This window comes from Diadema setosum, chromosome 5 (assembly GCF_964275005.1).
Source record: "Diadema setosum chromosome 5, eeDiaSeto1, whole genome shotgun sequence".
NCBI lineage: Eukaryota > Metazoa > Echinodermata > Echinoidea > Diadematoida > Diadematidae > Diadema > Diadema setosum.
Window position 1 is genome coordinate 46,144,769 of NC_092689.1, and position 16,604 is coordinate 46,161,372.

The 16,604-nt window shown below is 40.1% G+C and overlaps 1 protein-coding gene across 1 annotated transcript in view; it reads right to left on the reverse strand.

Annotated features, from left to right (window-relative positions):
- Positions 1 to 502: 502 nt before the first annotated feature.
- The window catches only part of LOC140228366 (uncharacterized), a 114,511-nt gene continuing 98,409 nt past the window's right edge, over positions 503 to 16,604 (reverse strand). Inside the window, exon 6 of the mRNA XM_072308591.1 lies at positions 503 to 2,364. Coding sequence (XP_072164692.1) covers positions 556 to 2,364 — 1,809 coding nt within the window. The 3' untranslated portion in view covers positions 503 to 555. The remainder of the gene's footprint in view (positions 2,365 to 16,604) is intronic.

Here is a 16,604-nt window from a genome sequence, read left to right on the forward strand (position 1 = left end):
CTTGTGAAATATGCACAGGTCTTGAAGTGAATGTTAGCACAATCTGAGTAGTTGCAAGAGTTTACAACTTATGAAAACTACACATTATTGCACCGCTGCTTGAGAAGTTAAAACACACAAAAAGTCACTGTCATCTTCTTTCTCAAATAACCCAGTTGAAATTTTGCACTGGAAATATGCCAACATTCATTTCCTTTTCATACTATGGTGTCACAAGTTCATGGTACACTGTATTACTGACATCTGCAGCAAAGGTCATCTTGCAATGATATAAAACTCTTTTTCCCCCTTCGTAGCCACACAACAAGCAAGTTTCACTCTTATATCGATCCTTCCACATGTCATCATTGGTTTTTTGCTACTTCTGGTACACTTAAATTTAAGAGGGGCACTAAATATTTTATTTCATTGGACAATACGGACACAGCTATTTCCATTAACTAAATGTATTACTGTGCAATTGTACATTCTAATGCTTTGAATGAAGATTTTGTTTGTGAAAGTATGTTTGCCGAGTACAGAAGATACTCTGAATGCTGACCAGTCATGGTATTTTCAAGGTCCATCCTTTCCTCTGACAGGTATACCTGATCCTTTGGGGATTTTACTCTGTATCTTACTTTTAGGCTGCACCAGCCTGCTTGTAGGTCTTTTGCTTGACTTTATAGGGGAGGGCGAATCAGAAACAGATTGAGACTGTGGGTGTGACACTGTAGTGATTGTGGTCGTCATTCTGGTGGTGCTGACTGTTGTCTGATGTGTGGACTGGCTGTTATTCTGGTTACTCTGGAGGTGATTTGCTGGATTCTTCTGGTTCCCATTACTACAGGAAGCACCAACTTGCTCGGGTGACTGCATGTGTAATTTTGCCATGCCAACAGATGAACTGGCTCGCCTAGGAAATTTAGGACTTTGTAATTTTGATTTGGGCAAAGGTATGCCATTAGCCATATTCTTGACATGAGTAGGAATAACACCTTCTTCCTTTGAGACAGTGTTTCCATTTGACCTGGCTGGCAATTTTGAAATGCAAGATGGCCCAGGGAGACGAGACCTTGGTGGCATCATCTGATTATCACATCCATTCTGCTTTTCTGAATGCTGTACCTTTGCTGTATGTGTAGAAAGAAAGTTTATTCCTTCCACTAAATCAGGGCTTGAATGTCTCATTTCCTGTGTTGTTCTCTCTTTGACAGGTGATTTGTGTTGTGCCGATGTAAGCTCTTGATTACTGGAGCGCTTCATTATTACACCTTTGGGTTGTGATGACTGTAATGGAGAAGAATCGGTGCTTCTTTGCTGCTTCAGCTGATGACACTGTTGACGTAACTGCTGCATTTTGAGTTGCTGGTGCTGCTGCTCAACAAGTATCTCTTGCTGCTTTTGCAAGTTGACAGAAACCATGTCTTGCTGTTCTTTCTGTAGCTTTTGCTGCTGTGTAAGTAATTTCTGTTGAGTTTCCTGCTGTTGCTTTCTTGCAGCCTGGTGCTGTTTATTCAGTTTGTCCTGCTGTTGTTGAAGTTGCAACTGCTGCCACTCCAGTGTATTCTGCTGATCTCTCTGGTGAGTCGTTTCTTGGGGTCTGTTATTTCCTTTGACGTGTGTTGGTTTCTGCATTCTTGTTTTAGCCGGAATTACCTGTCCATCAGGTTTGCGCCCCTGATATTGACCTGTCTTGGGTCTTTGCATCTGTCTTGGTCGTTGCATCCTTGATATTGGGCGTCTCAGCTGTGGCAATTTAGACTTCTCTCCTCGTGACAGAGAATCTTCACTTTCCTCAGAACTATCACTCTGATTTCGAATACGGTGAGCAACCTTGCTGCTGGATCCACAACCATCATCTGAGCTTGACAACTTCTCTTTCATGGCATTTGGAGGAACAGCCTTCTCCTTGGTGCCAAGTACACGACGAGAGTATCTCAATCTGCTCCCTGAATCAATGCTACTCTCATCTGAACTTGACAACTTTCTGCATTCTAGCGGTGATGAACTATCTATCTTCTGACTTAAAATCTCATCACAATCTATGTTGGCTCTTTGAACATTCTTGTCAGGGATGAACACATGCTTGTGATTGCTCTTAGACCCTTGTTGCTGGCTTCTTCGAAGGGCACTATCATCACTTGCATCCCCAAAGCTCTGGACATGTCCTGTATGGGAGAGTTTGTCCTGAGTTATGTTGGACGTCATCCTGAATGGCTCCCTGATGAAACTAGTGCCTTCATCCACATCTGATGTTGATGGGGCAAGCTCAACTTGTTTGGGGCTACATACACCATTCTTGACTGATGAACCTTTGGTCATCCCATTAGACTCAATATGGTTCCCATCCCAGACGATGCATTCTGTGCATTGTTTGTAGACCTGAAAGACAGACAAAAACACATAAACAAAATTTATGATCTGGCACATGATATAAAAAATCATTGCACTGTCAAACGTTGCAACAAAAAAACAAACAAACAAACGAAAAAAAAAATTTATGCAAGACATGCACCCATTCCCTTTTTGCTAATATTCACTGGATTTCCCTTATCTTGACTAAACTAATTCAATGTTGCACCATGTGTGATAAAATAGTTGTTAAACACATGACATTGTGTCACCTTGCTGTCAATCACTTTTGAGGTATTGGGGTATTTGGTACTCAGTTCACTTATGTAGAATTTATTTGAATGTTGCCGGGAATAAATTTTGGAATTGGAATTTCGGAATCTGCAATCAAGTTCTGTCAGCCAATACTGTGCTGAACATGATTTTCACTTGTCTTAAAACCAGTGACGTCTATGAAATGATCATTTATAGCAGCTTCAACATGTCTTCATGATTTGTACTACTATCAATTATGTATGAAATGTTCCAAACATCTTTAGTTAAGCTTTGAGGTACTCTGGAAAGCATGTTATCAGCTCCAGAACTTTCCTTCCTTTGCCACTTTTTCTCTGTGGCTCAGCAGTACCAGATATGCGAGCTATTTCCAGATGTGTATGTACACTTGCACACATCGCACAAAACATTACACACAACTTCATTCTCGCAACCTGACAAAGGAGCAATAAAAATCAATTTAATTAATGACCTGCACAACTTGAGAACACAGCTGTTGGTTGAAAATCTTAAATTAAACCGGAATATGCATGTACACATTTTGGATTCCAGTAATGGCTTTTAACTCCAAATCATTCAGGTCAATTACAAATACAAGCCAATACAACTGTCAAGTACTGACCACATACTGCACTGTTAGTACAGACAGTGCATGATAATACAATTACAATATACACAGGATGCCAAATCAACCCTTTCTTGTACAGTATCTACACACTACAGCTTAAATACTTGTAAACTAATGGACAGAAAGGAGATGCAGGAAATGTAAACACGCTTTAATTGGCTATACATCTGGGATCAAATACAGGACACAGGTAGTGTCTGATTGAATATTGGTACCTCTAAGCCCTATGGATGTAGCAACTCCTGCTTCGTTATAAGTGTTTTGATACAAAATGTTGAAAAATATGTCTTTTTCATGGGGGCGGGGCAAAATCAACAGCCCCACCCCATCAGCAGCATGATCGCAACAAAATTTGGCATGCATGACACCCAAGTCATAACCTACAAGATGGTATCTTCACATTTTTTTGAATCATCATTTCTAATTTTAATTGCTTAATTATAGAAATTAAGCCCAACATCTTAAGTCAGCCTGTTAAATACTAATTCAAAAATTGTACATGATTTGTGGTGACATGCCTTTATAACAAGGCAAGTGCGATAATGTGTCTCGCCCATTTGCATACAAGAAATTGTACGCGAATGGGATATAACAGATAAAAAAAAAAGAGATATAACAGATAAAAAGAGATAAAAAAGGGTAAAAATTTATGGCAAAAAAGAAACGTGCCATAAAAACTTAACATTGGGCCCTTAAAATTTGTTGACCCCTGCCTGTGGCCTTTGACCTTGTGGTGACCATCCACTCCCCAAGGGACATCTACCATCCAAGTTTGGTCACAAACGGACCTATGGATCAAAAGTTATGACCCATAATAGAAACGCGCCATAAAAACTTAACAATGGGCTCTAAAAGTTTGTTGACCCATGCTTGTGACCATTGACCTTGTGGTGACCATCCACTCCCCAAGGGACATCTACCATCCAAGTTTAGTCACAAATGGAGTTATGGATCAAAAGTTATGACCCATGATAGAAACGCACCATAAACTTAACATTGGGCTCTAAAAGTTTGTTGACCCCTGCTTGTGACCTTTGACCTTGTGGTGATCATCCACTCCCCAAGGGACATCTACCATCCAAGTTTAGTCACAAACGGACCTATGGATCAAAAGTTATGACCCATAACAGAAAGGCGCCATAAAAACTTAACATTGAGCTCTAAAAGTTTGTTGACCCATGCTTGTGGCCAATGACCTTGTGGTGACCATTCACTCCCCAAGAGACATCTACCATCCAAGTTTGGTCACAAATGGAGTTATGGATCAAAAGTTATGACCCATAATAGAAACGCACCATAAAAACTTAACATTGGGCCCTAAAGTTCATTGACCTCTGCCTGTGAGCTTTGACCTTGAGGTGACCTTCATATATGATAAAATGTGAAACTTTGTATGACCCCTCTTCCCTCGAAGTTTGATTGCAATTGAAGCCCAGAGTAAAGAGTTATTGAAGTTTTTGTAGCGTTACAGACAGACAACGGACGGACGGACGGCGGACAGACGCCGCAGGCGATCCCTTAGTCTCCCCGCACCTCCGGTGGGCTCGACAAAGGGTGTGGCTTCATAATGGTAAGCACTGACGTTGCAAATTTGGTCTCCAAAGTTGCGCAAGGATTGAAAGAATAAAGTCAAGAAGCCTCATGATAAGGTCTTCTTACATTGCAGAATTATTGCATCAAATGTGGAGGGGTGGATTTTGCCCCACCCCCCCCCCCCCAAAAAAAAAAAAAAAAAAAAAAAAAAAAACCTAAAACCCCAAACCTAGCATGGTGTCCATTCATACCACAGTATACAATACACAAAAATACCAGCCACTTTGGGAAAATTTGACCATGACTTTTCTATAAAAGGATTAAAATGCAAAAATTTAAACTAATTTTGTCCCCTTCATGAACCTTTGGAAGCTCCAAAATCTGCCATGAACATAATTGACACTCAAGTCACAAATCTGCTTACTCATAACATTAACTCAGCAGTATCATTTGTTGTTATCTAGAGAAGAATTGGATTTTTTTTTTTTCAATTCCTACTCTGGTGCACACTTCCATGAATTGAAATCCCATCACAAGGATGCTACCTGCCAAATATGATCGTGCATGTTTTAGGAGGAAATGAAAATTTGAAAATTGGGCCCTAATATGGTCCCCCCCCCCCCCCGATCTTTCCAAGAACAAACTTGAAATTACAGTCACCAATTTACGTACACTTAACTTGCCTCTAACACTTCTGTTTTTAGAGAAGATTTTCAAAATTCCTTAATTTGGGAAGTTCAGGCCCCCAGGGGAGGATGGTGCCTATTTAAACAAATTGGGATCCCATCACCATAGGGATGCTACATGCTAAGTTTAGTGACAATCCATCCAGGGATTTTTGAGAAGAAGATAAAGATATAAAAAGTTTACACATGCTGCACATTGTACCTAATGGACAAAGTATTGTTATGACTGAAGCTATGGCTATTACGTTGTACAATTTATGGCCACAAAATAATGTGCCAGCTGATTCCATTGATCTCTGACCTTGAACTTCTACCCATCACCACTGTCAGTTGTCTCCCTGATTTGTTTCTATCCTTCTTATCACATGATATCATGATAGATATTTCTAACTCAAAGTAATGGCTCAAATGACATTTATAACCATGTAGTACACAGACAGTGCATTTGCCATATCACCACTGTCATGTTCATGGTAACAATTGTCAATGTATTTCTACCCTATGATCTATCAAATTGTGTAATCAACATTCCTAGCTGTAGAAATGACTATATAATTATATATATATATATAGATATATATATTACAGTGACCTTTAACATTCACCTTTAACCTTACACCACTATCATTTTAAGGAAATGATTCTCCTGTCATTTCTACCCTTCCTTATAACCTACATTACCACTTGACATTCCTAGATAAATTTCAAACCAAAAAATAACATTGTCAGCTAAAGTTGTGACCTGTTGAGGGCTTAAAAAAACAAATCTACGCGTGCATCAAGGGTATCTGCATTTCATGTACCATACCTGGGCCAGGTTTAAAAAAAAAAAAAAAAAAAAATCTGATAAGAGGCTCTTTCTTTTATCAATGTTGGACAGACGTCAAAGAAGAATGAATAGACAGACAGAAAACATAAAAACATAATGCCTCTGGCACTCTTTGGGGCAGTGGCATAACAATAGACACCAGAAAACAATGCTGTGGATGCTTAGTTCTCTAGTACATTAGTAACAAAATACATTGATGGAAAAGTTTATGATTTACTATTAAAGTCGCAGCTACGAATGAATGGTGGCTTATGGTCTCACATTATCATCTAAGAGAAAACTATGACAACTGCATTATTATATCACCTATCAAGCTTAGGAATGACTGACTGACTGAAAGAATGTTAGTCTACTGAACTTCCATAAAAAATGATGGAGCTCACTACAAAATTCTGCTAGACATGTGTGATGCAGCACTACAGCCACATCAGGAGTAAGCCCAAGCCAAAGCTGGAACAATTCTCTAATCTCTTCAGTTTCATTACAGCTTTCCATCATGACTCACTGTACTGTGGAAGTGAATGCTTCTTGTCATACATTTGGAGAAATTGCTCACTTTCCTTTATTTTTGCTGGGACTGTTAAAATCCAGTGTCACTTCCTGTAGACTATAAATAAATGGAAAGTGAGCATGTCCTGTCAAATGTGTTTATACTTTTCATATTTAATACACTGTAATAGTCTGTCCACAACCGGATCAAAAGGACCTGGTAACATCCCTTCAAAAATTAAGACAATTTTTGATGAGCTTGACTCATACAAAACAAATGGTTTTACTTTGAAGGTGAGGAACTTTCTCTCTTCTCCTGAAAGTGATGACATGCCATGCTAAAATAAAGCATTGAAAGCGATCACCTTTTGTGGTTGCTACCTACTGAAAGGTACAAAATTTGGGTTTTCAAATAACTTGTAAAGTTTCTCAAGGTCAGGGAACTGATTAGTCCATGCAGGCACTACTGAAAACACACACACACACACATACACACACAGACACGCACACACGCACTCGAATTCAAAAGGCACCAAGAGGTACAAGTACATGATGACCAGTGGAGCCATGTTCTGACTCATCTCCATGCAGCCTTTACTACAAAAACAAAGCAAGTGCCAAAATGTGTCTCACCCATTCGTGTAGAAGAAATTAATGTTTTCCTAAATCCTGGATGTTCATTGACCCTGCCTATGACCTTGTGGTGACCTTCAACTCCCCAAGGGACATCTACCATCCAAGTTTGGTCACAAACTGACATAGGGATCAACAGTTATGAGCCATAATCGAAACATGCCGTAAAGACTTAACATTGGGCCCTAAAATTTCATTGACCCCTGTCTGTAACCTTTGACCTTGTGATGACCTTCAACTCCCCAAGGGACATCTACCATCCAAGTTTGGTCACAAACGGACATAGGGATCGAAAGTTAAGAGCCATAATCGAAACGTGCCGTAAAAACTTAACATTGGGCCCTAAAGGTTCGTTGACCCTTGTCTGTGACTTCTGACCTTGTGATGACCTTGAAATCCCCAAGGGACATCTACCATCCAAGTTTGGTCACAAACAGACATATGGATCAAAAGTTTTGAGCCATAATCAAAATGCGCCATAAAAACTTAACATTGGGCCCTAAAAGTTTGTTGACCCCTGTCTGTGACCTTTGACCTTGTGATGACCTTCAACTCCCCAAGGGACATCTCTAATCCAAGTTTAGTTACAAACGGACATATACATTAAGTTATGAGCAATAATAGAAACGCGTCGTAAAAAATTAACATTATGCCCTAAAGTGCATTGACCCCTGCCTCTGACCTTGAGGTGACCCTTCATGTTTGGTAAAATGTGTAACTTTGTACAGTTGAACCTCTCTTATCCGGCCTCCCTTTATCCGGATCTCTCTATTATACGAACGCAATCTCGCCGTGATTTTTTTTTTTTTTTTTTTTATAATTACGGGAGGAAAGGGGGATTCCCAACTCCTTGAGAACTCCTACACAAACACACATGAATTACATATTACTTCCAACATTAACATACACCTCTATTTTGGGGTCTGTTACTGAGTGTAACAATGAAAAGGTTGCAGTATACACATTACTACTACTTAATACTACATGTGGTACTACAATGGGCTACATCAGTACATGTATATGTATATGTACATGTATAAAGCATTGAGTCTCCCGTATCCGGCCAAATCCCTTATCCGGATGAGCCCCGGTCCCGACTTGTCCGGATACGAGAGGTTCAACTGTATAACCACTCTTCCCTCCAAATTTGATTGAAATCAAAGTCCTCGGTAGAGAGTTATTGAAGTATTTGTAACATTACAGACGGATGACGGACGGACAGACGCCGCAAGCGATCCCTTAGTCTCCCCGCACCTCCGGTAGGCTCGACAATATAGTCTGGGTGCCAGAGGCTGAACCTTGTTTTACCGTTCACCCAATGTTTTTTTATGGTTTTCCCCTATTTCGGGGGTGCTGAATCCGAATCTGGATGATGCAACTCTTGCATCCTTGAGGATTTTGAGATATTCAAGATGGCCGCCAAAATGGGTCGCCCGAACTGGAAATTCCCACGTATTTCCTTCTAAATGGTGAGATATTGAAAAACAATTCATGGTTTAACCCTATTTCGAGGGTGCTGAATCCGAATCTGGATGATGCAACTCTTGCATCCTTGAGGGTTTTGAGATATTCAAGATGGCCGCCAAAATGGCCGCCAAAACCGAAAATTCCCACGTATTTCCTTCTAAATGGTGTGAAATTGAAAATAATTGATATTTCTATCCTATTTGGAAGGTGCTGAATCCGAATATGGATGATGCAACTCATGCATCCATTAAGTTTTTGAGAAATTCAAGATGGCCGCCAAAATGGCTGCGCCAATTAAAACCGGAAATTCCCATGTATTTCCTTCTAAATGGTGAGAAATTGAAAACAATTGATGGTTTTGCCCTATTTCGAGGGTGCTGAATCCGAAACTGGATGATGCAACTCTTGCATCCATGAAGTTTTTGAGATATTCAAGATGGCCGCCAAAATGGCCGCCAATTAAAACCGGAAATTCCCACGTATTTCCTTCTAAATGGTGAGATATGGAAAACAATTGATGGTTTTGCCCTATTTCGAGGGTGCTGAATCCGAATCTGGATGATGCAACTCTTGCATCCATGAAGTTTTCGAGATATTCAAGATGGCCGCCAAAATGGCCGCCAAGTAAAAACGGGAATTCCCACGTATTTCCTTCTAAATGGTGAGATGTGGAAAACAATTGATGGTTTTACCCTATTTCGAGGGTGCTGAATCCGAATCTGGATGATGCAACTCTTGCTTCCTTGAGGATTTTGAGATATTCAATATGGCCGCCAAAATGGCCTTCAAAACCGAAAATTCCCTCGTATTTCCTTCTAAATGGTGAGATATGGAAAACAATTGATGGTTTTACCCTATTTCGAGGGTGCTGAATCCGAAACTGGATGATGCAACTCTTGCATCCATGAAGTTTTTGAGATATTCAAGATGGCTGCCAAAATGGCCGCCAATTAAAAACAGGAATTCCCACGTATTTCCTTCTAAATGGTGATATATGGAAAACAATTGATGGTTTTACCCTATTTCGAGGGTGCTGAATCCGAATCTGGATGATGCAACTCTTGCTTCCTTGAGGATTTTGAGATATTCAATATGGCCGCCAAAATGGCCGCCAAAGCCGAAAATTCCCTCGTATTTCCTTCTAAATGGTGAGATATGGAAAACGATTGATGGTTTTACCCTATTTCGAGGGTGCTGAATCCGAAAATGGATGATGCAACTCTCGCATCCATGAAGTTTTTGAGATATTCAAGATGGCCGCCAAAATGGCTGCCAATTAAAACCGGAAATTCCCACGTATTTCCTTCTAAATGGTGAGATATGGAAAACAATTGATAGTTTTGCCCTATTTCGAGGGTGCTGAATCCGAATCTGGATGATGCAACTCTTGCATCCATGAAGTTTTCGAGATATTCAAGATGGCCGCCAAAATGGCCGCCAATTAAAACCGGAATTTCCCACGTATTTCCTTCTAAATGGTGAGATATGGAAAACAATTGATGGTTTTACCCTATTTCGAGGGTGCTGAACCCGAATCTGAATGATGCAACTCTTGCTTCCTTGAGGATTTTGAGATATTCAATATGGCCGCCAAAATGGCCGCCAAAACCGAACATTCCCTCGTATTTCCTTCTAAATGGTGAGAAATTGAAAACAATTGATGGTTTTGCCCTGAATGAGAATCTGGATGATGCAACTCCTGCATTGTTGAAGATTTTGAGATTGGCAGCCATTTTGGCGGCCATCTTGAATATCTCAAAAACTTCATGGATGCGAGAGTTGCCTCATCCAGTTTCGGATTCAGCACCCTCGAAATAGGGTAAAACCATCAATTGTTTTCCATATCTCACCATTTAGAAGGAAATACGAGGGAATTTTCGGCTTTGGCGGCCATTTTGGCGGCCATATTGAATATCTCAAAATCCTCAAGGAAGCAAGAGTTGCATCATCCAGATTCGGATTCAGCACCCTCGAAATAGGGTAAAACCATCAATTGTTTTCCACATCTCACCATTTAGAAGGAAATACCTGGGAAATTTCGGTTTTAATTGGCGGCCATTTTGGCGGCCATCTTGAATATCTCGAAAACTTCATGGATGCAAGAATTGCATCATCCAGATTCGGATTCAGCACCCTCGAAATAGGGCAAAACCATCAATTGTTTTCCATATCTCACCATTTAGAAGGAAATACATGGGAATTTCCGGTTTTAATTGGCGCGGCCATTTTGGCGGCCATCTTGAATATCTCAAAAACTTCATGGATGCATGAGTTGCATCATCCATATTCGGATTCAGCACCTTCAAAATAGGATAGAAATATCAATTATTTTCAATTTTCACACCATTTAGAAGGAAATACGTGGGAATTTTCGGTTTTGGCGGCCATTTTGGCGGCCATCTTGAATATCTCAAAACCCTCAAGGATGCAAGAGTTGCATCATCCAGATTCGGATTCAGCACCCTCGAAATAGGGCAAAAACCATCAATTGTTTTCCATATCTCACCATTTAGAAGGAAATACGTGGGAAATTCCATTTTAATTGGCGGCCATTTTGGCGGCCATCTTGAATATCTCGAAAACTTCATGGATGCAAGAGCTGCATCATCCAGATTCGGATTCAGCACCCTCGAAATAGGGCAAAACCATCAATTGTTTTCCATATCTCACCATTTAGAAGGAAATACGTGGGAATTCCCGTTTTTACTTGGCGGCCATTTTGGCGGCCATCTTGAATATCTCGAAAACTTCATGGATGCAAGAGTTGCATCATCCAGTTTCGTATTCAGCACCCTCGAAATAGGGTAAAACCATCAATTATTTTCAATTTCTCACCATTTAGAAGGAAATACATGGGAATTTCTTGTTTTTTTATTGGTGCGGCCATTTTGGCGGCCATCTTGAATATCTCAAAAACTTCATGGATGCATGAGTTGCATCATCCATATTCGGATTCAGCACCTTCCAAATAGGATAGAAATATCAATTATTTTCAATTTCACACCATTTAGAAGGAAATACGTGGGAATTTTCGGTTTTGGCGGCCATTTTGGCGGCCATCTTGAATATCTCAAAACCCTCAAGGATGCAAGAGTTGCATCATCCAGATTCGGATTCAGCACCCTCGAAATAGGGAAAGACCGACAATTGTTTTCAATATCTCACCATTTAGAAGGAAATGCGTGGGAATTTCCAGTTCGGGCGGCCATTTTGGCGGCCATCTTGAATATCTCAAAACCCTCAAGGATGCAAGAGTTGCATCATCCAGATTCGGATTCAGCACCCTCGAAATAGGGAAAGACCGACAATTGTTTTCAATATCTCACCATTTAGAAGGAAATGCGTGGGAATTTCCAGTTCGGGCGGCCATTTTGGCGGCCATCTTGAATATCTCAAAACCCTCAAGGATGCAAGAGTTGCATCATCCAGATTCGGATTCAGCACCCTCGAAATAGGGTAAGACCGTCAACTGTTTTCAATATCTCACCATTTAGAAGGAAATGTGTGGGAATTTCCAGTTCGGGCGGCCATTTTGGCGGCCATCTTGAATATCTCAAAACCCTCAAGGATGCAAGAGTTGCATCATCCAGATTCGGATTAAGCACCCCCGAAATAGGGTAAAACCATCAAAAAACATTGGGTGGACGGTAAAACAAGGTTAGACCCAAAAAGTCGCTTTGGCACCCAGACTAATAAGGCATACTGTCACATATTCTAAAACTTCTGTTATTAAAGCACAGACTAGAATGATATCACTTACAATGTACTTTCTTTATCAATATCACTTGGCACAAATGTCCTTTGCTCTATGATTTTTTTTTTTTTTTTAATTTCAGAGTCCATACACACGTACACAAGTACCTACTCCTAGCTGACTTATGACTCAAGATCCAAATGAGCAAAAGGATGCGCTCTAAGCTCGGCCAGTAATCAGTGTTGTCAGCAGGATGACACACTTTGTTACATGGACAGTGATCCATTACTTGCCATGGCAACTGAATGCCTCATGACTCATTTCCTTATACTGAAATGCAATGGAAAGAACATGAAACTTTTGGTTTACAGTATCCCTAGTGTTTAATACAACATGTAGGATTGTCATCTGCTTCTCATTAAATTATGTTTGTTTGTTTTTTTTAGAGGACTGTTGCTCCAAGGGATCTAAACGCCATACTCTGACAGGAGAAGTAAGCTCCCTGGGTCATGACATAGAGTTGAAATCCTTTGGGGCACAGGCCCGTAACTAGGATTTTTATGGGGGGGGGGGGGTTCAAAATTGGAAATAGTGGACATTTGTAGAGGGAGTTAAGCAACCAAGCGGGATAGGGTCTCACTCTGGGAGGGGTACATTTTTTGTTCCAGCGGACCCTGCTCGCTAGTGGGGGGGGGTGAAAAAAAATACATTAAATTTTACTTCGCCAATTGCAATATTTCTTTAGCAATTCACACATCTGCATTGCCATAGATATTTGCATTGTGTTTGCATTGGACAAGGGTCACCTCTAGTGCTACTAATGCCAAGCATTCACAGTACATGTACACTCGTACATATACATAGCACTTCTATGAGTCATCATTGTACATACTGTGCATATGATGTAGATACAGGAAATGTTTTTAAGATGTTCTGAGTAAAAATACAACTGTACCATTATTTCTGTCATAATTTCTGTACACCCTTGCAAAAATATACCTGGGTTTTACAAATCACCTTTAGATATATCAGTGCAGAAACTGGGGGTGGGGAGACAGAAACAAAGCATGGTTTCCATAAAATTAAATCAAATCATCTGCTCTGGTGTGTCAGCACATATCACTGGGCCTCTTATTTTCATAGTGCCAAGGTGTTTCTAGATGTATATGTTACATCTGTCCGAGGGAAAAGAGAACATTTCTGACTTATGACAAAAGAATCTTTTGCTGCTTTAACTGACTCTACAAATCAAGGGTATGTGTATTATACAAGGCACATCCACAAACACACGACTAAACAACTCTTGTTCAGTCTTGGTACAATGTACACTTGTACATGTAGTCTCTGTCTTAACCCATTGAGGACAGTTTGATTTTGCTACAACATGCATTTCCCATAGACACTTGCCCGAGTAAACTCGGAACTGGTCCTCAACGGGTTAATACATACCTACACCTGATATGACAGTACACTCCAGTCTTCCTAGTAGTGGGTCCCATTTTATCAACACTTATAAGCGATTATAAGTCCAGGAAATCCATGATAACTTTCCAAAAGCAATCATAAGTCCATAACTCTATGATAACTTCCCAATCAACTAAAGTCTGATTTACCAAGAGACCCATAACTGCAATCAGTTATAACTTCCTCCATAATCAGCTATAACTTCTCCAAATCAATCATAACTTTACAGTTGATAAAAATCAGCTGTAAGTAGATACCATCTATGTAGACTCAGTCATAAGGCAATTTACAGAAGAAAGATGGCTGTCAGGCTTTCCTAGTCTAAAGGTCTTGTCACAAATGAACGTCTGTTAACTGCTAACTTTCTCTAACATTTACATGTACTTATATTTCTTCCATCTAGTTCAGGTCTTTCCTTGCATATAATTCACAATAGACATCCATCGCTCACATAACTGCTGCACGTAAACACCTACAGCAGTCTCAATGGCACGTATTGTACAGGTACTAGCCTAAACTACAGTCAAACTTTCAAACGAGCCCGATTTGCATCGGGCTGGTAAAAATTAAATTCTCTCTTTACAGAGCACTTTGAACAACTGCCGGTAAACTGTAAAATACCCAAAAGATGGTAAGGATGGAGTGAAAACCATTGCAAGGAAACAAAGGTGTCGAGAATGAGTGCACACTTCTTTCGAATATGATCACTGTCACACAAGACCGATCAACACTGCAGCAATCACCCATCTTGCGCGCCCGGCGCCCTGGCCCGCCTGCCCACCAAGTCAGCAAAAGCCAGCAAGAGCCAGCAACCGAGCGCTGGAACAGCATCTGTGTGCAATGGTCAGTCGCAATGCATATCATGCCAAAGAATACGCAAGGAAAACATTACAGTCACTGTGATTTCTAATGTGTGGAGGCATTCGTAGAGCTAGTTTGTTAATATGTGACCCTGCATCACAAAACCAACAAAAAGTTGCCAGACATGGATTTTAGTTAAGGACAGATTTTGAAAGAGCAGACTCTTAGCTTTAAAGGAATTGGACACTATTGGTGGAGATGAAAATTGGGCTTTAGCTTTTTCATGAGATACCAAGAAAACACTTATGAAATATTACAGAGCATACCATTTTAAGAGGATTTCAAAGTTTATTTGACGAAAATCGGGTTTGGAATAGCTCAAACATCCAAAAACAAAGTAAAACCAAACAATCGTAATACAAGTTGGGTCCCACACTTTATTAAGATCGCTCTGTTTTGGATATCTCAGCCATTTTAAAACCAATTTTCATGAAATAAACATTGAATTCCTCATGGAATTACATGCTCTTTCATATTTCATAAGAGGTTTCTCACCATCTCACAAAAAAAAATGATAAAAACCTGAAGTTAAGTCTCAACCAAATCTATATGATCCCTTTAAAATGATGTATAACTCAATTCAAATCGACTCCCCTAACCTACCCAAATACTGGAAAGAAAGCACACACTTTGGAAAAGTGTGAACTGAGAAAAGAGGCTCTGAAGTACTCTGGGTGTATTCAAGTGCATAATCTTTCACCAAGCCGCACTAGCTGTGCGATGACGGGGACAAAACACAGGATGTCAACAACTGGAGCAACAACAATGAAGGGATTATCAGATGAAGCTGAAATTGAGCATATTCTATAAACACATTCTGCCCATGATTAATCCCAAGTTTCAGAGCAGTAGCATTATCCTTTCAAAAGTTATTAGACCTGAAAGTTAAGAGTGTACAAAGGATTTCAAGAAATTAAAAGAGACCTCTAATACATACCTGATCATTCTACTCTCCCCCAAAGAGGTTGTAGATAAACTGTGGAAAACACACTTTCCCATTTGTGTTATGATCCCAGACTAATGAATAATGTAGAAGAAAGACAGCTCTTTCAGAAAATATGAAAAACTCAAGATTGACTTAGTTGACCCATTTCACCTGTTTTGAGTCTTCACGGAAAATCAAGGGGTGCAACTTTTTGTTGTTTTGTGATGCAAAATCACATATCGTCGCTGGGGTGACAAGACCTTGTATCTGCAATTTTGGTGAAAATGACTTTTTGGATTAATGGTCAAAGAATGGGTTAAGTGATGTCCTGTCCAAATCCCAACTGTCTTACTCCAAAAATGAAGCCACCACGGCATGTCAAAGGAAAGGTTATCCCATTCAACACAGTGCTTTGGCCGCCATGTTTTTTGGCTCTCCTGAACATTTGACATTTTGTAGATACGAGGTCTTGTCGCCCCAGCGACGATATAATACTATTTGTTTAAATAATATACAAATATAAAGAGAAGATTCTATAAGAGCGCACGTAATGCAGTAGCGAGTACACTAATAATAACTACTAGATCTAGCAAAATCTACTTACAGTAAGGTCTAGAATTTTGGCCCTTGCCATTCAGCGCTGTCGCATTGTGTCGCCATCACAAAACACCATCGCTGCAAGGTTTCGGGACTGTTTTTTTCAAGTCTCCCGCACCTTTTGACACCAAATTTGCAACCCTCAGGCACGCGGTTCCGAAGTTATGCATAAATATGTACATGCATACAGG